At 34.8% G+C, this 25,165-nt stretch overlaps 2 protein-coding genes across 2 annotated transcripts; both read right to left on the reverse strand.

The window, feature by feature from the left end:
- Positions 1 to 278: 278 nt before the first annotated feature.
- Positions 279 to 10,809, reverse strand: LOC144838548 (YEATS domain-containing protein 2-like). The gene is made up of 15 exons (XM_078693960.1): positions 10,673 to 10,809; positions 10,260 to 10,427; positions 9,991 to 10,091; positions 9,670 to 9,762; positions 9,254 to 9,460; positions 8,751 to 8,836; positions 7,545 to 7,706; positions 7,148 to 7,259; positions 7,011 to 7,055; positions 4,234 to 6,637; positions 3,671 to 3,895; positions 2,864 to 2,992; positions 2,504 to 2,742; positions 1,823 to 1,897; positions 279 to 1,301 (listed from the first exon to the last, which is right to left on the reverse strand). The coding sequence occupies exons 2-15, from the start codon at positions 10,372 to 10,374 to the stop codon at positions 1,083 to 1,085; spliced, it is 4,212 nt and encodes a 1,403-aa protein (XP_078550086.1). The 5' UTR covers positions 10,375 to 10,427; positions 10,673 to 10,809; the 3' UTR covers positions 279 to 1,082.
- Positions 10,810 to 11,482: 673 nt separating this feature from the next.
- On the reverse strand, positions 11,483 to 24,668 carry LOC144852648 (ras-related and estrogen-regulated growth inhibitor-like). Its single transcript, XM_078710576.1, has 5 exons — positions 24,389 to 24,668; positions 15,537 to 15,593; positions 15,359 to 15,432; positions 14,449 to 14,650; positions 11,483 to 13,028 (listed from the first exon to the last, which is right to left on the reverse strand). The coding sequence occupies exons 1-5, from the start codon at positions 24,480 to 24,482 to the stop codon at positions 12,847 to 12,849; spliced, it is 609 nt and encodes a 202-aa protein (XP_078566702.1). The 5' UTR covers positions 24,483 to 24,668; the 3' UTR covers positions 11,483 to 12,846.
- Between the last annotated feature and the right edge of the window lie 497 nt (positions 24,669 to 25,165).

Below are 25,165 nucleotides of genomic sequence, written 5' to 3' on the forward strand. Positions count from 1 at the left end.
ATTATTATAACGTGATATTGTAATAACATAGTTTTTATCTTTATAACTACTGTATTTTAATTGTTAAAATACTGAGTACTGATCTTTGTTAGCTGTTTGTTTTAGTATTCCGTCCATTTGAATGAGATTTTGTAATGTGAATTCGAAATGTGTACGATGTAACTTTACCACGAGTTTTCACAAATATCAATTAGTTACAATTATGCAATTTGTGCAATTAGAGTACTCTTAGTTACGAATATTGTGACTGAAATTTTTTAAAGTTTTATAACGTGATATTGCAATAACATCGTTTTTATCTTTATAACTATTTTAATTGTTGATTAAAACGTGTACTGATCTTTGTTAGTTGTTTGTTTTAGTATTCCGTCCATTTGAATCAGATTTTGTAATGTGAATTCGAATGAGAAATAAAACAGCCTATAGGCCTACTACACGGGAGGCATGGTGTTGTTTCACACATTGTGAATAAATGACACGTTTACTTTCATCCGTTAAAAAATACCATATTTGGAGGAAAGTTTATTAGCCTGGAGCGGACCGCTAAAACATTTTTTTCCACCGCGCTCGCCTATGTTTAAAGCACTGATCTTGAGACAGCAGCTGGATGGCAAATTTCACTTACCTACGAAACTTGCATCCAGGATTTAATAAAAACGCCAATTCACTTACAGAAGATTATTGTATGCCTCTGGAGAACTCTTGTATTTTCTTTTTCTTCTTATTTAAAATCTATTAAGTATTATTCGGGAATAAGGCGACATTTTTATAGGGTATAATCCAAAGTTTTCTCCAAATTTTGAGATATTTTCATGCAAAATAATCCATCTGATTCAAGTCGTTTCACTCTCTCTTCACAATACACAAACATAACCTAAACTTGAATAAATTTTCCTCCAATTTATTCTTCTTTTTAAATTAATTTCCCACTACTTTTCTGCCCTCTCTTCCATATCAACAATTCAAAGCATGGAGAGGGTACCACAGCATTGTAGACATCGGTTGGCAGTATCTTAGTGTGATCTACAGCAGTCACTGTTTTTTTTTCCTATAAAATGTTTAAGATTTAAGATACTCCAATTTTATTCTTCCTCATCATTTTCTTCTTCTTTAATTAATTTGCCACTTCTCGTCTGCACTCCTAAATGTTTGTTTGTCAACAGCTCAAAGCATGAAGAGGATGTCACGGCCTTGTAGACATCAGTTGGCAGGATCTCTTGAGGTGGTCTGCAGTCACTGCGAGTCTTGTAAGCCTGGCCAAGAGAGTCTCGTACAAGATCTGTCATAAACTGTTTAGCAGCCTAAAAAGAACATATGATCATTAGTGATAAAATGTTAGTGTATCTTCGGATATCCAAGACCTTCTTTTCATAACCAGTGGTAGTACTTCACTTATTTAATTAGCCACAAAGCTTTTCAATACAAGTTTTCTTATTATTCTGTTGCTAATGAATGAATTTACAAGGAAGAAACATATTCTTTGCAATGTGTTGCTTTTGTAGTTTTCTTCTAGTGTTTTTCAAGCTACACTTTTGGATCAAAATGATTTCTAGAATAGTTTGTGGATCACACATCCTAGCAAAGTTAGCAAAGCTGATGTGATCCCAGTAGTGACATCAGGGAATATTAATTTCACTGCTTTGCAACATAACTTTCAAATATCATGAAATAATTTCCATTTTTAGTACTTTCGATCTATAATTTCTCTTCTATTTCAAATATCGATTTTTTTTACGTGCTTCTCCTTAAAAAAATGTGCAAAAATTCTAATCACATGGGGCAAGAACCATAAAGTGAATGCTCACTAAACAAACAGACTTACATTAAAGAGCATCTCCTGCGTGACCGGAGCGTACACATCTTCACAGACTTCAACTTGGTTCAGTTTGATCCCAACCTTTAAAGTAATATAAACATTATATCATTTTTATTGGAACAATCAATATATAAAAAAAAATGAATATCCAAACCATTTTGACTCCTCTACATTTACCCTTAGAGGAGTAACATTGCCTTTCTCTCTCCTCAGGATGATCAAAGTATATTGATCTAAATATAAAGAAACTCAACAACAGTTCTTTTCATAACTAAATATATGTGGTGGACAGCAAAGTTTATATCAACAAGATTGCCTTACTTATGTAGGTAAAGGTATTTATATTTGTCCTCAAGCTTAACTGGAAACTGAGGAAATTCGGATTAGGCCCTCTAGTATGTACAGCACCCGCCGTGATTCCAGATGGTCTTCCATCCAGAATGCAAACCGGGCCTAACATTACTTAACTTCGGTGATCTGACGCTGTATGGCCGTATAAATAGCTCTTTGTATTTGCTCAAAGAATGTGGGGTAGGAGAGTGTTGTTCAGAGTGGAGAGATATTATATACTTAGAATAGAAGAAGAAAATAGGATACCCACACCCTCTCTGCCTATGCAATCTTTCTCCAAAATACTGCCACACTCTAAAATTAATAAATTAATTTGCTTATGTCAAATACACACACCTGTTGACACATTTCTTCTATCAATGTGGCGCCCTCACTGGGTGGCATAAACAGTTTTGGTTTTAGAAGCTCTCCAGAAGGTTCACTCTTGATTGTAATTTGCGTCGGACCTTCCACGGAGATGATATCAATGTCAGAGTCATCCGTGTCTTGGAAACGATTCTGCAAATCTTCTTTCTGGTTTTCTAATTTAGTTCGAATATCATCTGGTAATGAATATGAATTCAATTTCAAAAATCCTGAAAAAAAGATATGAATACACTGAATTAGTGAAATAAAGGTTTTTTACTCATTAATGCATCTTTCTAATTACAAAAAGTCAAAATTCTGTATGAAAAAATAATATACATTTTTTCTTACCAAATTCTGACAACCATTTCTCTTTACATTTTGTGGTAGTATGTGCTTCAGTCTGATCTTTTCCTTCATCGTCTATAACTTTCTTCACCTCTCCGCAAATGTCACACCAATCTGTTTGAGGTGATTTATCTAAAGGGAGAACAAACAATATCTATGATAAAGGTCACTCAAGCTGAAGAAAGAAAGAATGTAGTTTTGTTGGACAAAACCAAAAAAAAAAACAATACTGATTACAATATTAAACAACAAAGATGTGTTTTACGACATAGAATGTTAACTACCATGTTATGAACAGGAAGGTCAGTCACAGCCAAATCTCTGCTGCTATAATAACGGGCAACCTGTCCCCTGAGGCTAATTAAAAAGGCTACTTTATCCATTTCTGTTTATACAACACGCCAACATAGAACCGTGTTGATTTAGTGTGTTGTATAAACAGGCCCTAAGTGAGTACTCGGAGGATATTCTACAAGTATCAAGTAAGTAAAAAGTACTGCTCATGTTGCATGTGGGACATTCAGTGCAGGAATTTGACAACTCCCTGTTCAGTGTGTGTTGTGTATACTGCCATTGCCATACTTTCAACTACATCTATGGAAGTTGGGTATAGCTATGGAAGGCAGACATTGTAAAAACATATATATTGAAACGGGTCTGAAGAAGAGAACTAAAAAAATGTATGCATATCAAAGTAGTCCTTTTTATGGTTTCAAAGTCTTTTGTGCAGGAAGTTTTTGGGAATGGTGCATTTTAGTAAAGTCACTGCTATTCTAACCCTGGCTCATGCAGGAAAAATATAATTCTTACCTTTGACATATGGCATATAACCATGAACACGGCACCAAACCATTATCTGCTTCGTTGTCCAGACATCCTTCAGATTGAATGTACTGTTCTTTGCATCTGATATGAGCTTCTTGACATTTTCTTTGATTGCCACGGCTCTCTGCCATTCACATGCCTTCCTCTTGATGATGTGCCAGGACTGAAACTGCTCCAAGGATGGCGCACAAAATGGGAATATTGTAGGATCTGAATATAACCCCAAGAAAAAATAATAAATAAATAAATTTTGCTTTGTACGGTTAAAATAATATTTAATTGCAGACCACATAATGCTATTAAAACAATGCTGCAGAACATGTATGATTGAGTCTGTTCAAGTACTGTATGTCATATTATAAAGATATTGCCTGGTCATGAGGGGAATAGTGCGATCTATTGCACCAAGTTAATGCAAATACCAGAGCTTAGTACAGTACTATCTTCCTGATATTGGTATTAACAAAAATATATAAATACAGCTTTTTTTTATCATCAAATAGATCACAGAGATCATAGTGATATCTCTATGGAAGGATTAAACTCACCATTAGTATCGTTTATCATTGGTATTCTTTTCACAACTGCTTTTACAAGGTTTTCCATCGATGAAACTTCCTTAAGATCAATTCCTTTCTTTGGTGGTATCTCAATTGCTTTTTCCGACCTCGAACTGTGCTTAGACTTTGAGGCTGTTGTAGTGATCCCAGTCATGCTAAGGGCTTGATGGCTAATGACCTGTTGCACAAGTTGTTGGCTCAGGAGTTTTGGTTCTTGTTTTACAGGAGTAAGAATAAATTTCTTAAGGAAATCTTGTTTGACTACGCTTGCACCTTTTGATGTGCTAGCTGCTGCTGATGTAGATGCAGTAGTTGATGAGCTTAAAGCTATTCCAGAAAGGGCATCTGAGCCAATAGTCAACACTGGTTGCTTACCACTGGTGTCAACTAGGCTAGTCTTTGGAAATGAACTACTTAATGAAGGGAGACAAGACTTGCCACCAACTACTGTCAAGCCTTGAAGTTTCATCACATTACCTGTGTCTTGTACTTTCTTAGGAAGAGCTGACCTTATGACTCCACTTTCCTTCACAACTCCGATTTGACCAGTTATGAGAGAAACACCTTTAGATGAAATTACCTTTGTGACCTGTGTATCACTTTGGCTTGATGAATTTGAAGACTTAGGTGCTGCAATGACAATGCTCTGTCCTGTTGTCGGCAGTGCTGACTGTCCAACCGTGACCATGGTCTTGGTGGATGTACTGGGTGAATGCATAGGCGAGGATACCTTCTGGGTTAGAATTGGAATATGATGAGCTATTTTGACTTGTGCCATTCCACTAGCTGCTTGTTGACGTGAACCAGAACTTCTCTGTACAAGAACAACACCTCCTGACTGAGTCCGTACAAGCTGACCCTTTTGATCTGGTAGTATATTCACACCCTGAGTTTTTGGAAGAGTTTGGCTCTGTATTGCACCTGTTTTATGAGTTCTTTGTACCTGTATGAGGCCAGTGGCAGGAGTTGCCAATTTTGGTGCTGCTTGTTTAGGGCTTGCACTCTTTACAGGAATAGAAGGAGTCTTCTGTTTTGCTTGAACTACAGTTGCTTTATTCCCTTGCGTCGGAACCTGCTGAATTTGAACAATACTTCCAGAAGGTAAAGGTGGGACAATAGATCCTTGTGGCAGTATTAGGACATTACTAGGTGATAGAAAAGGTCCTTTAGAACTTCCTCCAGCTGTCTTCTTGACAGGTGTTCCAGACTTTACAGTCTGTGGATTCTTGTTAGCTGGTGGACGACCTGCCATTTTACCTCCTGTTGTCTTCTGCTGAGCAGATGCTTGTGAAAACACCTGCTGTGGTATTAGTATCACCTTGCCTTGGAGATTAGGATCTGAAGATGTAGCGGTTATGTAATACTGAGTTCCAGGAGGAGGTTGTGGTATGGCCACTTGAGCACCACTTCTCTTGGCCTGAGATCCTCCTTGAACTTTTTTGACAGCTGTAACAATTGTAGGCTTATCAGAAGTTGAAATCTGAGACAGAATCTGAGTAGAGGTAGAGGGTATATGAGATGCCACAGACTTGACAACTGGATTGGAAACATTTGAAGGTGTAACTACTGTCTTTGTAACGGAGGTCAATGGAGAAGAAACAGTTGATGAAGGTAAAATCTTTCCTTGAATATCCTCATTTCCTCCATCTTCAGTATTTGACACAACCTTTCCATGTTGGATTCTAATTGCCAATTTTCCTGGAGAATTCTTTGAAGCTACCTCTGCTACATTTACAGCACCCGAAGACCCATCTTCTAATTCTTCAAGAATCTTGGATTCTACGCTAAGAATGTCAGTCTTTTCTGCAATCTTACCTGTCCGTATTACGGATGATTGTGAAACTCTTAATCCACTTGTAATAGGTCCAAGAGGTGGCATAGTCCTTGTTGTGGAGGTAGATGGAATAGAGGTTAACAATTTCAAATCATCAGAAGATCCACTGATAGGTATACTTGAAGAATCTGATTCCAAAGGAACTGCTAAAACCTCTTTCTTTTTTTCTGGAGTAACATTACTCTTCTTTTCATTACTACTACTACTACTACTAACAGAATCTTTCTCTTGTTTTGTAGTCTTTTTCGTTGCAGTAGATGTTACTAAAGTGGTGACTGATGTTTCTAGATCAGAATCCGTTCCAAGATTGTCTATTAGTTTATCAAGTGCTTCTTTCCTAGCTTTCGAAACTTCTGGACTTACAGGCAGACTGGAAGATTTCTGACGTACAGGTGTTGTGGAAGTAGACTGACTTGGGGTACTGGGTCTAGACAAAGGGAACTGTGGTTTGGTTCCTTCTCTGTAATTCACATTTGTGATGGCTGGGGAGGCAGGTCTTGGAAAATCATTAGATCCATTATCATCAGTTAGATACCTGTCCAATTCAACATCAACGATCTACAAGTAACAAAATTAGTATTTAAGGAAATAATCCCAATAATTTCATAGAAAGTATGAAAGTTATAGTAAAAATAATTAATCATTTATTATTACTATTGTGTGTTTTTGAGGGTTTTGTACACATAGCTTGACCTAAAGTTGTTTAAATTATGCAAAGCAGAAATGCACTATAAATAAAAATAACAATAGAACCCTTTATATTGAAGGGACACATTATGGACAAGGTGTACCCTTAACAGTGGTCGTAGTGTAAAACACTTTTTCTTTTCTAGTTGTGTCATGGGAGAAGTGTCTCTTTGATAGGGGCTCCACTAATATGGTTTCCCAAAGGACGAGTTCTACTGTAATAAATATAAAAATTGTTTCTCACCGTTTCTGCACCGAGAGTTTGCAGACCAGTGTAGGTACGATCAAGCTGCAAAAATTAAGATATATTTGTTATGTTTTTTTTCTCTTTCCACTAACTAAAGAACTGATAAAAATTATGAAAATGCATTTTAGATTTACCTTGATTTGATGAATGATATCAACTTTTTTATTACGAGGATCAACAAAGTGAAGCTGAATACGAATGGGGAATTCTCCCCAACCTCGACGAGTAAGATGAAAGGGTGGTTCTCTAAAAGAGAAAAAGGTATTTTACACTATTTATTTTAAAAAACCGCTTCCTTTTTATAATAAATATTTTACCAAAATTTTGATAATTTATATATCCAGTGAACACATATTAAAAACTCCAGCAACTTGCAACTTGAGAAAACCTTTTAGAATTATGTATACTGTATGTTACAGCTAATAATTCTTATACACTCTGTCTATTCGTCCTTTCAATCAAAAAGTACAAATAGACAGTAATAATGATATATTTAAAAATACACAAAATGATGTTTCTATTGCTCCTTACTTGACTTCTACTAAATCATTTGGTCTGTAACTTGGATGCAAGAAAAACCAGACTTTCTTTACAAAATGGTCAATACTAGGTTCATTGGAAGGACCTCTGACATATACCATCCACTTGTGAGTGGACGGATCACTGTCTTCTCTTTGATCAGCTGATATGTATCTAAAAAATAAGCAGAATTTTCATTATCATCGTTGTAAGTTCCAAAATCAACATGTTGATTATTATGGAACTACTGTAGGCCTACTAGAAGGCCTAATTAAGACAGTGGCTTTGTGTGGAATAGTACACCAGGGTAACCCTCTACTCATCTCAAAAGATGTACTAGATTCTTTAAAGTGCACACAAGGCAGATGTGTACACTGGACCTACAGCTTATAAGTTATAGTCTTTATCCAAGATTATGATTGATTATACCATCAGAACCATGGAGCAAGTGAGACTCAAACCCTTGCTGATATACAGTATGGCTATGTATTACGCTTCAACTGTCTTAACCGGGTTGGCGGGATCACTCGATTACATTGTCTAAAGCTCTGTTAGCACTATCAAACTACCATATTTTGTGCATATCACTACCATATTTGGGCACATCACACTTTTTTGTCAAACTAGTTTGATAGTGTAGACAGAGCTTTAGATGACCACACCTCTAGCACATAAATAACAATAATCTATTCATGTTCTGGGAATTGTTTACTACTAGCTCTCTAGATCTTAAATACCACTTATTCTTCGATGACCTTGAAATCCATAATGAATTTAAAATTAGACCATCTAAATTGAACCATGATGAATACGAATTAGCAAGTAATATTTTCGACAAACATTGTAAAATATTTCTGACCATGGCATGGAACACACAAAATGATATATAAAATACAATTCATTCTCAAACTTAATTTATATGTTTTCTTAATTTTTAATCTTTCTCAGCTTACTTTATTTTTTTTTGTAATTTGTTCTTATATCAAATTTTTTTTGTTTGTGTGTGTGTATTATTTTTCACTGTAAACTTGTTGCACATCTCATTGAGACTGTGCCTCTGATTTAAAAGAGATACAATAAAAGTTCAGTTCAGTTTAACCTTTGGGCTTACAAAAATATGTGATTCTTTGGGTTTTCCATTTAGAAGTCAGCCACTACTCTTGATTTATCCATCTATTAATGGTCTTTCCTTATTTTATTAATATCCAACAAGCTTACTTTGATACGTTACCAACGATGATTCTCTTTCTGACGTCATACCGGAATCCTTCCCGTTGAAGAGGTACATTAATCAAATCCTCCTGCTATAAATAAACAAACATTTTAGACGATGTATAACAAAGAGAGAAAATAAAGGAAAACTATTTGTACAACAATGTCATAAATTAACAGCAACAAATCTATTTATAAGGAAGCATCAATTTAAAAACAGCGTTTGCCAAAAAAAAAAAAAATACTACTGGGTCTACATCTTAAATAAAAATAGAGGGTGCTATTAAAAAAATCACTGATGTGTGCAAAACATGAAATTTCAATTATAAATAACACTATGATAATTACAATTATTCATTATCTATTTTAAATAAAAAATTATGATGCAGTGAATGAAGAAAATTTTGAGAAGCAAAACAAAAAAAGGCAAATATTCTGACATTTTCTGGCTTTTATTAGGCCTAACATTAACACCTTTTACATTAATTGTATGCAACTGTTTTCTTTACCTTTTCTGAGTTTTGTGCTGTCTCTTCTACTTTCATCTCATTGGTCTCCGTGTTGACTCGACTTAAGATTTCCGAGTCAGGTGTCGAGCGTTCTTCATTAGATGTCTTTTTATCGTTTCCCGTTGTTGGCACTGTTGGTTCCGACAGTTGCCTCATAACTCTCTTAATGGCTGGGTGATTCATATCAACTTTTGATGGTTTGCTTTTCTGTAAGAAAATTTGGTTAAACTACATAAACCCACTGTGGTGGTGATGTGTAAACAGTATACAACCTGCTAAGGCGCAGACTGTTCCATTTTCCATTAAAGGGGTGTCCACATTCTGAGAATAATAATGACAGAGTGTTTCAAGGTAGGGATCTCACAAAATAAACTGAAATAGCTTCCAGGGGTTAAATTAATGAATGGCGTACTCACCTCTGATTGTGTATGGCTTCTTATGTTGCCATAGTAATTAGCAACAACACATGCTCTTAGTTTATCCAGCATCACACGCACTTGATGAATTCTCTGGGAAACAAAATTGATATAAAATAAAAACTGAAAAAAAAAGAATATCACACCATATTTTGTCACAGTCTGATTTTGTCTGCAATGGGTCCTCTTACATTTCTTATGATGCGGTCAACCTTACTCTAATAACTACAACATTTGACTGTAGTAGATCAATCCGGAACCTACCATTAAACTAATGTGCAACCATTACCTCTGACCTAACACCTTTGAACTTTGACCTACCTCATCTATCAGTTCAATTTCCTTTTCCTTCTGCTTTGCTTCGATAGCAAACTGTTTCTTTATTATAGATTCAATCTTTTTTACAGTCATTTCTCGGGCAGCTGAAAGAAATCATTTATATATGTTTTTTAAGTGATGATACACTAACAGTATTAAAAAAGTGAAACATCACTTACAATTGTGTCAAAAAATGTTCACAATCTATTATAAAGACAGAATAGATTACCAAAAGGGGTAAAAATCACAGTATAAGACATAAAAAGATTTACCATCTTCCTCTTGTGTTCGGGGTTTCTTGCTCGGTGATGCAGTTGCTGGGGCATCTTCATAGTCTGGGTCCTGGTCACCCTCAACCTTTCTCTTAGTTGCAACTCCAGGTCTCATGATTGGCGATTAGTTTGAATAGGCTAGACCTAGGCTTATTCAAATTCCACCATCTGAAATCAACAGTACACAATTATAATATTCTTTTCTCTATAATTTATAAATGGTCACTCCTCAGTCCAGAGTTGTCTAAAACAGCGACCTAACCTAGGCCCCACATAGAAACTTATAAGCCACGCGTGTTTGTATTGAGCAAGGCGAGAAAACGATTTTCTTCCTGTGCCGGAAAATGCGATACACTCTGATGTTTATGTGGCCAAGCCTAGCCAAGAAGAGATATACATAGTTTACTGCTTACCTAAAATCAGTGCTTGAATTATTGTCTATGTAGACTATAACCTAATAAAAACTTCACGTACTTTCCATCTCAATTTAAAAACAGAAACGTATTCTTTTCTTTCTCTATGCTGGGTTTATTTTTTTTTCCGCATGCGATTTCTGATTCTCTGTGTAGCTATTGACACGGTGATTTTCTATCGGCACGGCTGCCGAAGTCCTTATTATAGTAGTAGGCTGCTAAATCGTCCTTTAGCCCATTACATAATCAACATTCACTTTCATCTGAATTTCGCTTCATAGTAACATTTATTTACTTCTGATCATATTATAAAACTAATTTACGCATCATATCGTAACTGTATATTATCATTCAACATTATTTTAGTCATCACGGAATCAGCATAAACTGATCATAGCATGATATGATACGCTTCATCAATAGAATCATTAATTATAATTTATAGAATCAGCCTCCAACCATGGAGTTATACCTCCATGCTCCAACATTGTCATTCAGCAGCACCGATAACAGCAAGCTCATCAACAATCAGGGCCATTGTCATATAATACTCATTATCAATATACTGTAACAATCATCATCATCTCATCATCATTGTTATTATTATTATTATCATTATCATCATCATCATCAAAACCACCACATAATTATCATCATCATCTCATCATCATCATCATCATCATTATTATCACAATCATCATAATCATAATCATCATCATTAACAACAGTCTATCAGCAGCTTATCAAATCCTTCAAAATTAGATTAAAAAATAATTTCTGAAAAAAGCGACAATACAATATTTCAAAGCCATATAAGTTTATTTTATTACAAAACAGCCTATAACGACTGCGAATAAGTACAGTATAGGCCTACGCGATGTGTCAAATAAACAGCGATGAGCATGATGGACACGAACGTCGTACAGTTTTCTCTTTTAGACCTATTCAAGGACCCTATATTAAGGGTGTCTATATGGATTATAATTATTCAATTTTATATTTTTTAAATATATAGATTGCAATAAGTTTAAGGGAAAACTTTCAGTGAAACTAACGAGGAGCATGGGACAGCCCTACAGGGTACACTCTAATGGGGTTGGGGGGGGGGGGGTGGTGGTGTAAACTAGCAATCTATACCCGATATACTTTATATAATATTTCAAAAGGCCTGCTTTTGAGTTATATCTGGTTAAAACCAATAAAGCAAGATTTGTTTCATTAATAAGCTATCATTAGTCTTCTTAAAACCTTGGCTATGTTTCCAAATCTATAAAATGTTCAGATAAATTATTATGACTACCTCTGAAACCTCATTAGTAAAGACAACATACGTTTCACGGATCTATTTATTTATGCACTCTCGCACTAACTGACAGGTTTGTCTCTGTGAATGTTCGGCAATGCGAACTGATGTTCGTCAATGCGAACTGATGTTCGGCAATTCGAACTGATGTTCGGCAATGCGAACTAATGTTCGGCTATGTAAACTGATATTCAGAAATGCCAACTGATATTCGGCAATGTAAACTGATGTTCGGCTATGCGAACTGATGTTCGGCAATGTAAACTAATTTTCGGCAAAGTGAACTCATTTTCGGATGTAAACTGATGTTCGGCAATGTAAACTGATGTTCAGCAATGTAAACTGATGTTCGGCAATGCAAACTTATGTTCAGATGTAATCTGATGTTCGGCAATGTAAACTGACGTTCGGCAATTTAAACTGATGTTCGGCAATGCAAACTGATGTTCAGATGCAAACTGATGTTCGGCAATGCGGATTAATGTTCCGATGCAAACTGATGTTCGATAATGGAAACTCCTGATTGGCAAAATTCTCGCAAAGCATTCGACATACCTGTCTATAACGTCCACATAATCTTCAAGCCGTCCTGATTATTTTATGTATTTACTAACAGACCATGTTTATTGCTTTTCAGAATAATTGATATATTATTTATGACGTGAAAAAAAGATTATTGAAATCTCGAGTTATTAGTATCTTCACTATGGGCCGAAATGCTAAAGAGCACGCCCCCTTTCGCGAACTCTTCCCTGATTTTACCAAGTATTTCTCTCAGTTTCTGAGCCCGTTATTTGAGTTCCGTCAGTCGTATCAATTGAATTCAGTAATTCACCTCAGTGTTCACTTTGAGATGTACAGTATAACGTCATTATAACGTCATAGGCTTTCTACCACGGCCGAACATCCTCCCCATAATCGAAGGTTTTGCACCATGTTTCAACATTTTTATATCTCTGTAAAGATCATAGAATGTGTCCACTATTTGCTTATAATTTTCTGCTGCTGATAAAACCTTAAAAGAGCATCCCAATTCGTTTGCTAACTCTCGTCCTGCATAACAAAAGAAAATAATATTTGCTTTAGTGTAATATATTGCATTATAATGAGCTAAAATGTACTAATGATGTATTGGTAACGAACACTCTTCCCTGTTAGAACTAAGTTTACATACTTAATTTTTATTATATTTATGGAAATGTTTAACGAAGTTAACAAAGGTTATTTCGAATTATTTAAGTTAGGTCTATACACAAAAACAATTATCTCGCAATGGAACATGAATAAAGTATATACAAGGGCCAAATGCATATCGTATTAAAATGAAATCCTCGAAAGAGGAATGAAAGAAATTGCCAATAGTAAATGGAAGTATGTACATACATGGATGAATTTGATATTATAATTTATATATATATGGTAGGCCTACTTCTGCAATCTTTTTTATTTCTAAGAAGAGGCAATGAATGGTAGTAAAATTACTTTAAACAAGAGACCTCAAAAGTGGTTCAGTAACCTATAACCTTCACACAAATTAAAATTTTGTTCTGCCAGATTATTATTGTATGAATATATGATATTGGTCGTGGGTCAGATGTGGTCGAATTGGAAAATGTAAAGAAATTCAGATTTTCAGAAACCGTAATCACGGATTTAAATTTCCATTTTCTGTAGTAGATTTATATCTTGTTTTACAGCACTCGTTATTGTAGCTGACTAATAAACACATTATTTATGAATCCTTTGGGTAAGTCGTGCAATTATGCATGAGTTCTACTTATATCTTTCTGGAGAGAATAAAAATGAATTGTTTAGAGTTGAAACAGTAAACTACAACTAGTATATAATTAACATGTTACATCAATCACTAACTTAATGGAACATTTTGACATGTGTAGTCGTCCAGTTCAATTAACACAAAAGTTAATTCTACCTTTATTTAGTCGTTAGACAGATAGGTGTTTAATAACTAAACATATAAAACACTAGCCTACTCTTCTCGACTTCTATCTCTATTTTTTTTAATAGACTTTGGCCCAGTGTAGTAAACTTGACACAGGTTTGAGTCTCTGCGCGACCATTTTGGAAGAAAAGGTCTTTCGGATAAAAACTTAATTGGAGGTTGGGTGTACATTTCTGACTTGTGTGCCAACTTTAGCGTCTAGAAACCTTGAAAGTAAACACGGGGTTACTATCTCAGCCCATGACGTTGTGACCGGACAGACGAATGAGGGGGGGGGGGGGGGGGGGGAGATGAAAAGTTCTGCGCCGCCGCACCTACGTTCGCAATTCACCCCAGTGGCTAAAGCTCTGTCTACACTATCAAACTTTATGTGACAAAACAAAATGTGATTTAATTGATGACGTCATGTCATACCATACCATATTTTGGCACATCACACTTTTTTGTCAAACTAGTTTGATAGTGTGTACATAGCTTTAGCGCGAGTCACACTGTAACGTCATTGCGTACCTTCGGTGATATCCACGACTTGAGCATGAAGTAGATCTTGTTTATTTGCAACTAATGTGAAGGGTACGGGGAATGATTTCCTAGCCTCTGATATCTTGCTCTGAGCTTTCCATAACGCCTCAAAGCTTTCTCTGTCAGTCACGGAGTAAACTAACATGATACCGTCTGCCCACTCAATCAACTGTGTATCTGTAAATATATCCTGAGGAGATAAGATGAATTAAATTTTAATTGGAATTATTTATGATGGCTGTAAGGCGTATTTCTCCATGAAAAAAAAAAGAGTAAGCCAAGTGATCATATTATACAACTGTAGTAACCATTTGACACCAGTGCAAAAAAATGTTGAATGATAAATATTTCTATTGTAGATTAATGTATAACATTGTGAAAATTACTGTTTTACGACATTCTTAAATTGTTTTTTGTCTTGTGTGAGTTCAATCTCACGTTTATTTAAATTCTCAGTGATGAATATGTTGTGACAATTAAAGTAAGTTTTTTAAGTAGTTAAAATACATTATATTTACATAATAAGATACTTGAATTCAGTATTAACCATATTTGTTTTCATTTAAAATTTTAGATACGATGTTAATTAAAATGTAAACATGAAAGATGGCGGTAAAATACATGATTAAAATATTTCTTGTTAAACTATCTTATTTATGTTCTTATTTGTGTTCGAGTAGATTCTTAAATTGTTATTGTACTGTATATAGTGGTGACTGGTATTTGTATTATTGTTATTTAGTAATCTTAAGCTCTGTCTACGCTATCATACTTGATGTGACAAAAAATGTCCATATATGGACACAATTACGTCATATCATATTTGGCCATTTTGTTTGTCTTGATTGATAGTGTAGCTTTAAGTAATACTATAGTGTATCAACTCGTTTCGACTTACCTGGCTATTTATGTCAAGTATTTCCATAGAAACTATATCACCGTCGATTTTTGTTTGGTGGTGGTATTTTGTTTCTGAAAAATGAAAAATTATAACTTTATAAGTACAAGTTTATGGACATATAAAATAATCACACAGTATAAGTATAAATAATACATTCTTAAAATGTTAAACATACCTTGTTCGTGCCCATATTCTCCTATAAATCTTTTAGTTAAAAACCGAACTGTAATTGCTAAACGAAAAATGAAATAAGTTATTAGTCATAAATACTATTTATACATTATTGATTTTGAGCATGGCTATAAATTGAAAATGAATTTTAGAAGTATTTATTTTTTCTTATAAAATACCGGGTAATAAGTACATAAATTAAGAAATTCAGATACATATTTTAACAGAAGAAAAATAGCATCTAAATTTAATTATTTAAAGTATAAAAGTAAATATATCTTATGAACAAAGTATTGTAGGCCTTATGCATGAAAAACGAAGAACCTGCTGCACTCTATCAAACTAGTTTGACAAAAAAAGTGTGATGTGCCCAAATATGGTGATGATATGCCCAAATATGGTAATGATATGACATCATCATTTCCATATATGAGCATATTACATGTTTTTGTCACGTAATGTTTGATAGTGTAGACAGAGCTTAAGGCCCAAAGCAATCTCCGTCGTTCATTAACCGATAACTATTATTATATTAAATATATATTTCATATAATATAATACCTTCTTGAATCGATAAACACAAGTGCATTTTTAAAAGTTATCAATCATTAACTGGTAATCTTACAGACAGTAAAATACTGATATTTTATATAATTTAAAACAGAATTGTTAACACTATGATTAATGATTTTGCCTACACGGTGTGGGTAGGAATTGAATATTAATCTGATAGAATCTTGAACGCAATAACTTTACGATAAGCGCCTTCCACATGTCAAATAAAGATAGTTTGAACATAATTTGAATATCAGATAATCATGATGAGCATAATGACGATTATAATAACAAACTAACAAAACATGAACATAAATGATCTCTTACAGAGTTTTTTTTAAGATGTTAGGGGAAACTTAATATTTATAAATGAAAATATTTATATTTAAAAAGATAATACACAAACATAAAAAAAAAATTGTTTATTTATCAAAATGATTATGTTTTGAAATGAAACAAAGGTGAGTGAACCTCACAAAAGAGAAAAAAACTAACAAAACATTAAATCCTGAGAACGTGCGTTTCATATGAATGGGTTTTCGACAATTTTCGAGAAAGGTGTTGATGTAAATATTGTAAACATTGGAATAAAAGAGTGGCAGTTCCGACAATAAGGTAGGAGGGATTATAGGCTTAGCAGATCACGATCAACTACCTTAAAGTTTTCTTCTCTTTTTTATCATCATCCACACATCTTTATTTTAACACTGTTTGTGTAATTTATGTGTGAATATACTTTAATACAGTACGTGAAGTTGGAGTTGTAGCGTGGGCTCAAATCCTGTCAGATTTTAGAATTTGTCAATGACTAATTGTCAAAGAAACTAAAAAATATATAAAAACTGTAGAGCATTTCGTGTATGATGAGAAAGTTCGCCACAAGTATAATAAATGAATTGGCAATTTCCCTAAATAGGCCTATATAAAACAATTTCAAAACAGAATTTTGATAAATAATCAGATTACCCAATTATCTTTCAAATTGGATTGCCGCTTTTGTTTCCATGTAAAACAGGAAACAGAACGAACAGTCGCTTTAAGATCAAAAGAGGAAAATTAATAATCCAAAAACTGTAGATTAAAATGGATTTCTTTCTAGTCACGTAGGTTACTTTGCATCACGAATCGTTTGCATACCACCTCCATTTGATTTATATTTTGAACTGCTTTTAATACTCTCAATTTTAAGGTAAAACTCATTGGTTTTGATAGCATTCCACAGAAGCCAGTTAGTTATATTGTCACCAATACAAACAATATTTCTATATTCCAAATTCAACAATAATATTTGCAGTCACGTTTAGCCTTAAGAGCCAACACCTGTACATTAGAGGTGGGCATCGAGTGCGATTGACCACTGGTCACTTATGACAAGATAGATACATTTCAAGACGGAATTTTAATTTAATAATTAAATTAATACAGAAACTACTACTTATAAATAACCGATTCAGTAATCAAAGCAATCTAACAAAAGAAACTGAGCTCGTCTTGCTAAGATAGAAACTCGTAACAGTCCTTTGATCATATGTCTGGCTGTAACAATAACCAACAGTACTGTACTATGTACATATTCTCCGCCGCGGTGTCTGTTAAAGGGGCGTGGGACTGATCGTGTCACAGCCACAGACAAACACTTTGTTCTCCAGCGCTCTTCAGCATCCTGTTGTTAGATTGCCTTTATGTTTGTAGACTTCTGAAAACTTGTATTAAAAAGTTGGCCAACTGCATGCATGCATGTTCTTCTTGACAAGCTCTGAGTTCAAGTTTGGCACAGTACTAGTTTTTTGTCTAAAGCTCTGTCTACACTATCAAACTTTATGTGACAACAAAAATGTGATGTGCCCATATATGGACATAGTGATGTCATATCACTATCATGTTTGGGCATGTACTACCGTATTTAGGTGCATCACACTTTTTTTGTCAAACTAGTTTGAGACAGACAGAGTTTAACCATTGATCATCCCTCACAACGCATTGTGTGGTGCGAAATAAATAATAATTATACGCAACCAACAATCAGGGCAAAGTTCAATCACGCGAAAAAGATTCACCTACAGTAATGTAAAACAGACTTTATAAAATTAATAATAATAACTCGTGCGTTATGAAACCCAAATGATTGACAGCGGTCAAACATGTTTGTTGTTTTTTGGACCAGACACAGTTGAATACACACCTGATTGTTGACAGAATAGTTGATATCAGGTGAGCTAGCGATAGTGATCAGATAATTTACACCATCATATCCTTTACACAGATTTACTCATTTCTAAAATTAATTCCTCCTGACGTCACATGTCTGGAAAATGCCTAATTCTTTTTAACCTCGGTTTTGATTTATCAAAATCTCAGCTAATAATTTATTGATTCTTTTTTAATTGCCATAATTTATGGAAACCGAAATGAAATGAACCTAGTCAAATCTAGAGTCATTCAACTGTATTTTTAGCGGCCTTTTTAAAAATTTATTTAATGATAGATACAGATGTTGATAGAGATTATAGGTTTAGCTAGCAATACAGTATTTAGGAAATAGGCAAGGTATCTTGCAGTTTAACATAGAAATTGATTGATTTCTGCCTTTAACACGTTGGAAATCATTCCAGTATTTCTTTTCCGTCTGAGCCTGTCATACGAATATAAAATAAAGAATGTTTACATTTTGTTTATGAGAACATCAATTATTAAAGGTTTATTTAAACAATTGCTCGTATCTAAAATAATCAAGGACTTTAACAGCATCCTCCGGGTTGTCGTGGAAACATTTATCATCATCCTTCGAAGCTCCGTGAATGTGAAGACGATAGCAATCCACGGGACTTGAAGAACCTACTTAACTAAGAGTACTTCCAGTTTCTGTCCAATCAGAAACGTTGTATTTAATTATAACTGGACATCCAGACTAAATCCGTTTTTAAAGGCAGTCTGTAAATTACAATCGGTCAGTAACCGAATAAAGTGAACGACACGCTGTTAATTGAACTGAACCAGTTTCACACCCCCTTTATATATCTCATCCAACATATCTTATTAATATGCCTAGATCTATCTTTATAGCGCTCTGTGTAAATATACAGGAGGTTGTATTGTTACCACCAGGTGATATTTACCTGGCCGCGTACAGTGTTTTGATTGATACTTTAGGGTTATTTTACCAACTGCGCAATAGTCTAGATTTGTGTAGTTCCTCTCACGCAAGGTGAGGGTACGTGTTAATTCGGCAAACACCTCTTATTTGGCTGTTCATTTTTAGCTACTTGACTCTCACAGTTCAGCTAAAAACGTTGGCGGAGGTTTATGGGTTATTCACGGTTTTAAATTTTAGCTGTGGGCCTAATTAGCTGAGCAAATGGATCTTCAAGATCAGGAACTGACATTGTCATGAAGTGGGATTTACTAGTAGGTTGTTTCTGCATAAAGTGTGTGGGAAGAAAGTGGGGTGAAATTATAATTGAATGAAATAAAAAAGTTTGGCAACCTACATAGGTCTGGATACCCTTTTTTGTAGAAATTGTTCATGTCTAATCATAGAAATTAAGTGCACGAGGTGGGGGAATGGCGATAAAATGTTTTAAATTTATTGATATACATTGACTGAACCTGAATTTTAAGCCACCGAGTTTGTTATGTATTTATAGTGTAGCCTAACAAAGGAAGGGAGAACTAGACAACGGGGAGGGAGCCTTCACAGCTACCGACTGAGACAACAACATCCGAAGGCGATCTTACAATGGTGGAACATCACTATAATTCCGGACGCCCTCATATGACATCATGACCGATGATCCCGTCACCTTAATATTAACAAACATGAATAGCTACGGTTGTTGGTACGCACGATTAATGTAGGCCTACGTGAGTCATTAACTCGAAATGACAGATTAAGTATTGTTTTACAGTAAATGAAGCGTTTGTTTAATAAAGTTCATTTCGGTTCATAACATTGTTGGGATGTTATAATGTTATACGAGAATCTAGAAACACGACTCGAAAGTGACAAAATGGTAGTTTCAACAAATAACTACCTACGTACAACCAGTCATCAAATCATGAATCGACATTATTCGGTCAATGACATTTAATTACTGCAGAAAAAATGTTCTATCATTATATTATAATGAACCATTATGGCGAGTACTCGACAGCATACAAACGATGGATAATAAGTCATTCTTCCATAGCACGTCAAACGTCAAAATAAATATAATTTATAATTAATGAACTGTACTATATTATTATCTAAATGTAAGAATATTTTCAACTATTATCGATCAATTATATTTTGTTGTCGCCTGTGGTGAGAACACAATGTTAACTAAAGTGTTTATACATAATAGCCTACACTGATGTAAAATCACCACAAATTACGGAAAATAATATACTGTATGGTTATATAGACCTAATGTAATGCACCATAAACAAAACGTTGTGCCACATTCAAACATCGTGACGAATTGGCATACGCGCGTTCCACCAGTTCCAGTGTGCCCTTTAATGTTCACCGCCTTTTAAACAAATGTTCAGAAATGAACACAACGGGAAGTTCCAAAATAAGTTGTGCTCATCGGTTTTTCATAACTAGGCCTTCCAATAATTATTTTGAAAATGTGTTTGGCGGGCAAAACCTAAACTCGACGATTGAAATTTTGACTTTCCAACCCCGAAGGTAAAGACTCCAAACCCGGCGACACCTAATGTGTTCAATATTATACATTTTTAGGGCTAATGCAAAAATTCCAATTTTAGACCACGCATGACTCAACACAGCCACAACAGTGGTTGTTCACATACTGGATGCACTTCAACATTCCTTTCAATTAAATTTATATTGAGCCCAATAACCTATCGTATAAATCTCTCGCAAAACTAATTTTATTCTGCAATATTTTAACCACTCTTGTTTCCATTCCAAATTGGTAATCATAAACTCTTAGCTGAAACTTCAAATTAAATTTATGACGGTATTTATTACGTTGAGAAATGTAAGCAGAAGCAAATTGAAACAAATGCGATAAGATCCGATCTAGCCTATGTGTATGAATTATTCGAGATTGTTCTAATATCATCAATAATAATAACAAATGCAATCTGTTCTCGTTATGGAAGTTGATTATTAAGAAAGATTTGAAATTAAGAAGTAATAAATAAAATAGCTGTAATCATTACAATTGATTTTTGTTGGATTTCTGATGGTGTAACTCTTCAAAAGACGACAATGGGTTTACAGACAGTCCTGCACTGTGTACACGGAATATAAATTTTAAAAAGGACATACTTATAAATGGATTTACCGAAAGGTGTAGGCTTAAGGCCAATTTACAAGACGAGCGGTAACGGTATGCGGTAAACCGCGTAACTTGTTCCCAGAGAGTAGTATTTATCATGAGGGGGACCCGCCCGACCGCTCCGCATTTTGTGTAAGTATAATGGTCATGAGAAATAACATATAGATTCTATATTTTTACCGTTGCCGCTCGTCTGTGTAAATCGGCCTTTACACGGAATGTTTCAGACAGTACTAGCCTACAATGTACAAAAAAATGTCATTATGTTATCAACATCTACAGTCGTAACTGAAATCTAAAACTGAAATCTATAGCCGTCATTGAAATGTACAACCGTCATTGAAATGTACAAACGTCATTGATTGAAATCTACAACCGTCATTGAAATCTACAAACGTCATTTATTGAAATCTACAACCGTTATTGAAATCTACGACCGTAATAGAAATCTTACAATTGTCATTGAAATCTACAACCGTAATTGAAATCTAGAACCGTCATTGAAATCTACAAACGTCATTGATTGAAATCTACAACCGTTATTGAAATCTACAACCGTAATTGAAATCTATGACAGTTGAAATCCTACAATACAACCGTCATGAAATCTAACGTAATTGAAATCCTACAACCGTCATTGACATCTACACCAACCGTCAGTAAAATATACAACCTTCATTGAAATCTACATGTTATAGACGCGGCCGACTACATGCATACAGACAGAACAGAACATTAAAAAAAATCTAATTTGTACTCCATATCGGTGCATTGCTGGCCCTATAAGGACGGTTGACCATACACGGGTACCTGTCAATATACCGCTGGGTATTTCGAGAATACAAATTACTTCACACGGATTGCCAATCATGTTTTCACTGTTAAATAGTGCAGTTGATTGTGTACCATGTAATATCCTCGTCCTCATAATTTAAGCACTTGAAATAGAAAAACCAGCCAAGACTGTTGATATCCAAATATTGAACTACTAAAAAGGCAGATTTGGGAGCAAAGTGACTTTTCTTGTTGATTTCATTTTGGAATTAATTCAACAGGTTTCGGTTTTGGAATCGCCGTTTGGTTATCGTTAGACACAAAACTAACGCGCGCGTAGAAAAGGCGTAACAATCATCAATTGGGCGCACGGGTCAATTATTATCAAGTATCATCTATTGAGCGTCACGTAATTTATTATCTATTGAGCGCGCGCGTCAATTATACCCATTGATCGCGCGTAAAGTATCGTCTATTCAGCACGTAACTTATTATCTACTACGCGCGCGTCAATGTACTGATAATCGCGTCGTGGTATCACTGGAGGAAATAATAGTGGAGTTATTTACCGTAATAATGAAATATTTCGTCAGCGGCATTTCTGATTTGAACTCTTCACTTACTCCTGCTAGGAGGCGATCCAAATTTAGAAACATAATTGGAAGTGATGACAAATTATGCACTGATTATTTCTTCATGTGAAAACCCATTGAAATTCTATTTATTTTTCCGTCTCTCACACGTCTAAAGTAGATTTTAATGTGACGCACCCGCGTTCCTGAATTGAATGATGATTGAACATTTCTTCAATGTATGGGTCTAGGGATTACTATGGTTCCCGGCGGAATCTTGTGTGGGGGATCTTCTCAAGTTGTAATCACATTCATCATGTTCAAAACTCGATTATGTAATTATTGCGGCGCGCCATAGTTTGATAGACCGAATCAGAAAGTAACACACTCAAACCAGGGAGTTGTACTGCTCAAACTAATCACAAATGAAAAGTTGCACGTCCTATTGTAGACGTATTAAACATTCTATGTCGTGTACGTAACGTTACCGTACGTCATCTCCTGGGTTAGGGGGAAATACTTAGAACCCCTATTATTAATGGGACATTTTCGAGAACAACGAAGTATTTCTGAAAATAAGGATGTTCCCTGAATAGGGGGTGACCGCAGTGAGCAATTCTACTGTATAATATAGTAATTTATATAAAATAATAAGATGGCCTAATAATAATATGATTATTCGTATTGTATTTTATTTTAAAATCGCGTAATTCAATACAAGCCCTGTACGGTATACAATTGTACATAACAAATATAACATTACTGTATATTCAAAATATTCATATTAATTCTTAATTAAGTACAGTAGGCAATGTCAGAATGATTGATCAAATGGGAAAAGGCAATTGCTCATGAATATATTTATTTGATAACATTTGACGACCGTGAGACAATGTCTGGTTGTCGGAAAGATCTAGGCCTACATACCACAATAATTACTCAAATGGGAAAACTTGCTAGTCCGATACTTTAATGAAATTGAGGCCAGCTAATCCAAGTGGAATAAAAAGCACGATGACAGGTGAAATACAGTACTATGGACATACAATTAGGCCCCTAATGATGCAGAAAAACAAGTTCAACAAAAATTATTAACGAGATTTAAAAAATGTTCAGGCCTTACGTCACATCAACCAGTGACGGATCCATGATTTTAAATTAAGGTGTGGGAAGGGTATGGTAACATTATGTGCTGATTTTAACCTAATGACTTATATTTCATTGTGAGGTGAGGGAGAGAGAGACTATAGAAACATTCAACCTATTGTTTTAAAATTAATACAAATTGATGAATGTAGGGGGATATTGTCCCTTAAATTGTTAATGTATTACAATAGGCCTAACAAGTCAACCAATACCTAAATCATGGACAATATTAATTGTTGTGTGTCTACATTTATTTCCAATTACATACAAATGCAAACATGAACAATTTTAATTGGAATCAAGACAACATTAACAAATACCGAAAAAGGTGAACTTGCGAGTCTGTATTTCCTTGTTTTGCCCTTGGTAGGCCTAATCAATGTACGTACATAATGACAGAATTATTACACGCGCGTATACCTATTTTATCATCATTTGAATGCGCGCGGAAAGTTTGCGATTATTCATGATAGCTTTTGAATGTGTGGCCAATACAATTAAATATTAAGCATACTTACCACTTTTTCCGACTCCTCGTAAACCTGTAACGGCAATTTTTACTTCTGCGTGAGTGGAAGGTTTACGGCGCCTCCCAAATGCACTGTTGTTCATTATTTTACCCTTTTATAATATGATGTATTTCCAACGTAGGCCTGTGTACGTAGACGACCTATACCACTATTATTAAATCTGTTGATTTGGTTTATGTTTCTTCACGCACTATCATGTTCTAGGAGGATGTTACCGTGTTAGAAGGCCCACCGTGTACACACGGGATACTGGATATTCTGGAACGTCTGCACACTACATTCATTGTACTCAAATGACTTTGGAAGACCGCAGAGAAGTTTTAGATGATATATGAAAGAGCGCCATCAGTACGTAGGAAGTCTTAAATTTCGTTATTGCAGATGCTCGTAGGATAACAATGATGATCGAAGAAAACAATAGCTAGATTAATTAAAATGCTCATTAATGTATTGCCCCAATCAATAGAATATGTCCCGTTTGAACGTCCATGGGTTGAATGTCTGCAATTATGGCCATGCTTGTTTGGCAAAATACATTTTTCATCTATAGTATAGGCCTACTAGAAATGAGAGTTGAGGTTCGAAGATTTAAGAAAAATTTGGAACACAATTTTATTTCAACCTAGTTAGTTGTTCGAAATATGCCTATTAGTCCACATATTGTTTGTGTTTAAAGGACACACACTTGTTATTAACATTTAATTTCCAGTAAATAACTGTAAGTAATTATCCAATTCACACAAATAAAAGTAAATAGAATAATTT

Source organism: Antedon bifida, chromosome 1, assembly GCF_963402885.1.
Source record: "Antedon bifida chromosome 1, ecAntBifi1.1, whole genome shotgun sequence".
Classification (NCBI taxonomy): domain Eukaryota; kingdom Metazoa; phylum Echinodermata; class Crinoidea; order Comatulida; family Antedonidae; genus Antedon; species Antedon bifida.

Excerpts from the sequence above, each read along its gene's own strand:
- LOC144838548 (XM_078693960.1), bottom strand. The coding sequence starts at position 10,374 with ATGAGACCTGGAGTTGCAACTAAGAGAAAGGTTGAGGGTGACCAGGAC. Across the intron at positions 8,837-9,253 it reads CAGCACAAAACTCAGAAAAG|CAGGAGGATTTGATTAATGT; the intron begins GTAAAGAAAACA and ends GTTTATTTATAG. Across the intron at positions 7,056-7,147 it reads ATATCATTCATCAAATCAAG|CTTGATCGTACCTACACTGG; the intron begins GTAAATCTAAAA and ends TAATTTTTGCAG.
- LOC144852648 (XM_078710576.1), bottom strand. The coding sequence starts at position 24,482 with ATGAACAACAGTGCATTTGGGAGGCGCCGTAAACCTTCCACTCACGCA. Across the intron at positions 15,433-15,536 it reads AGAATATGGGCACGAACAAG|AAACAAAATACCACCACCAA; the intron begins GTATGTTTAACA and ends TTCATTTTTCAG. Across the intron at positions 13,029-14,448 it reads AGTCGTGGATATCACCGAAG|GACGAGAGTTAGCAAACGAA; the intron begins GTACGCAATGAC and ends TTTGTTATGCAG.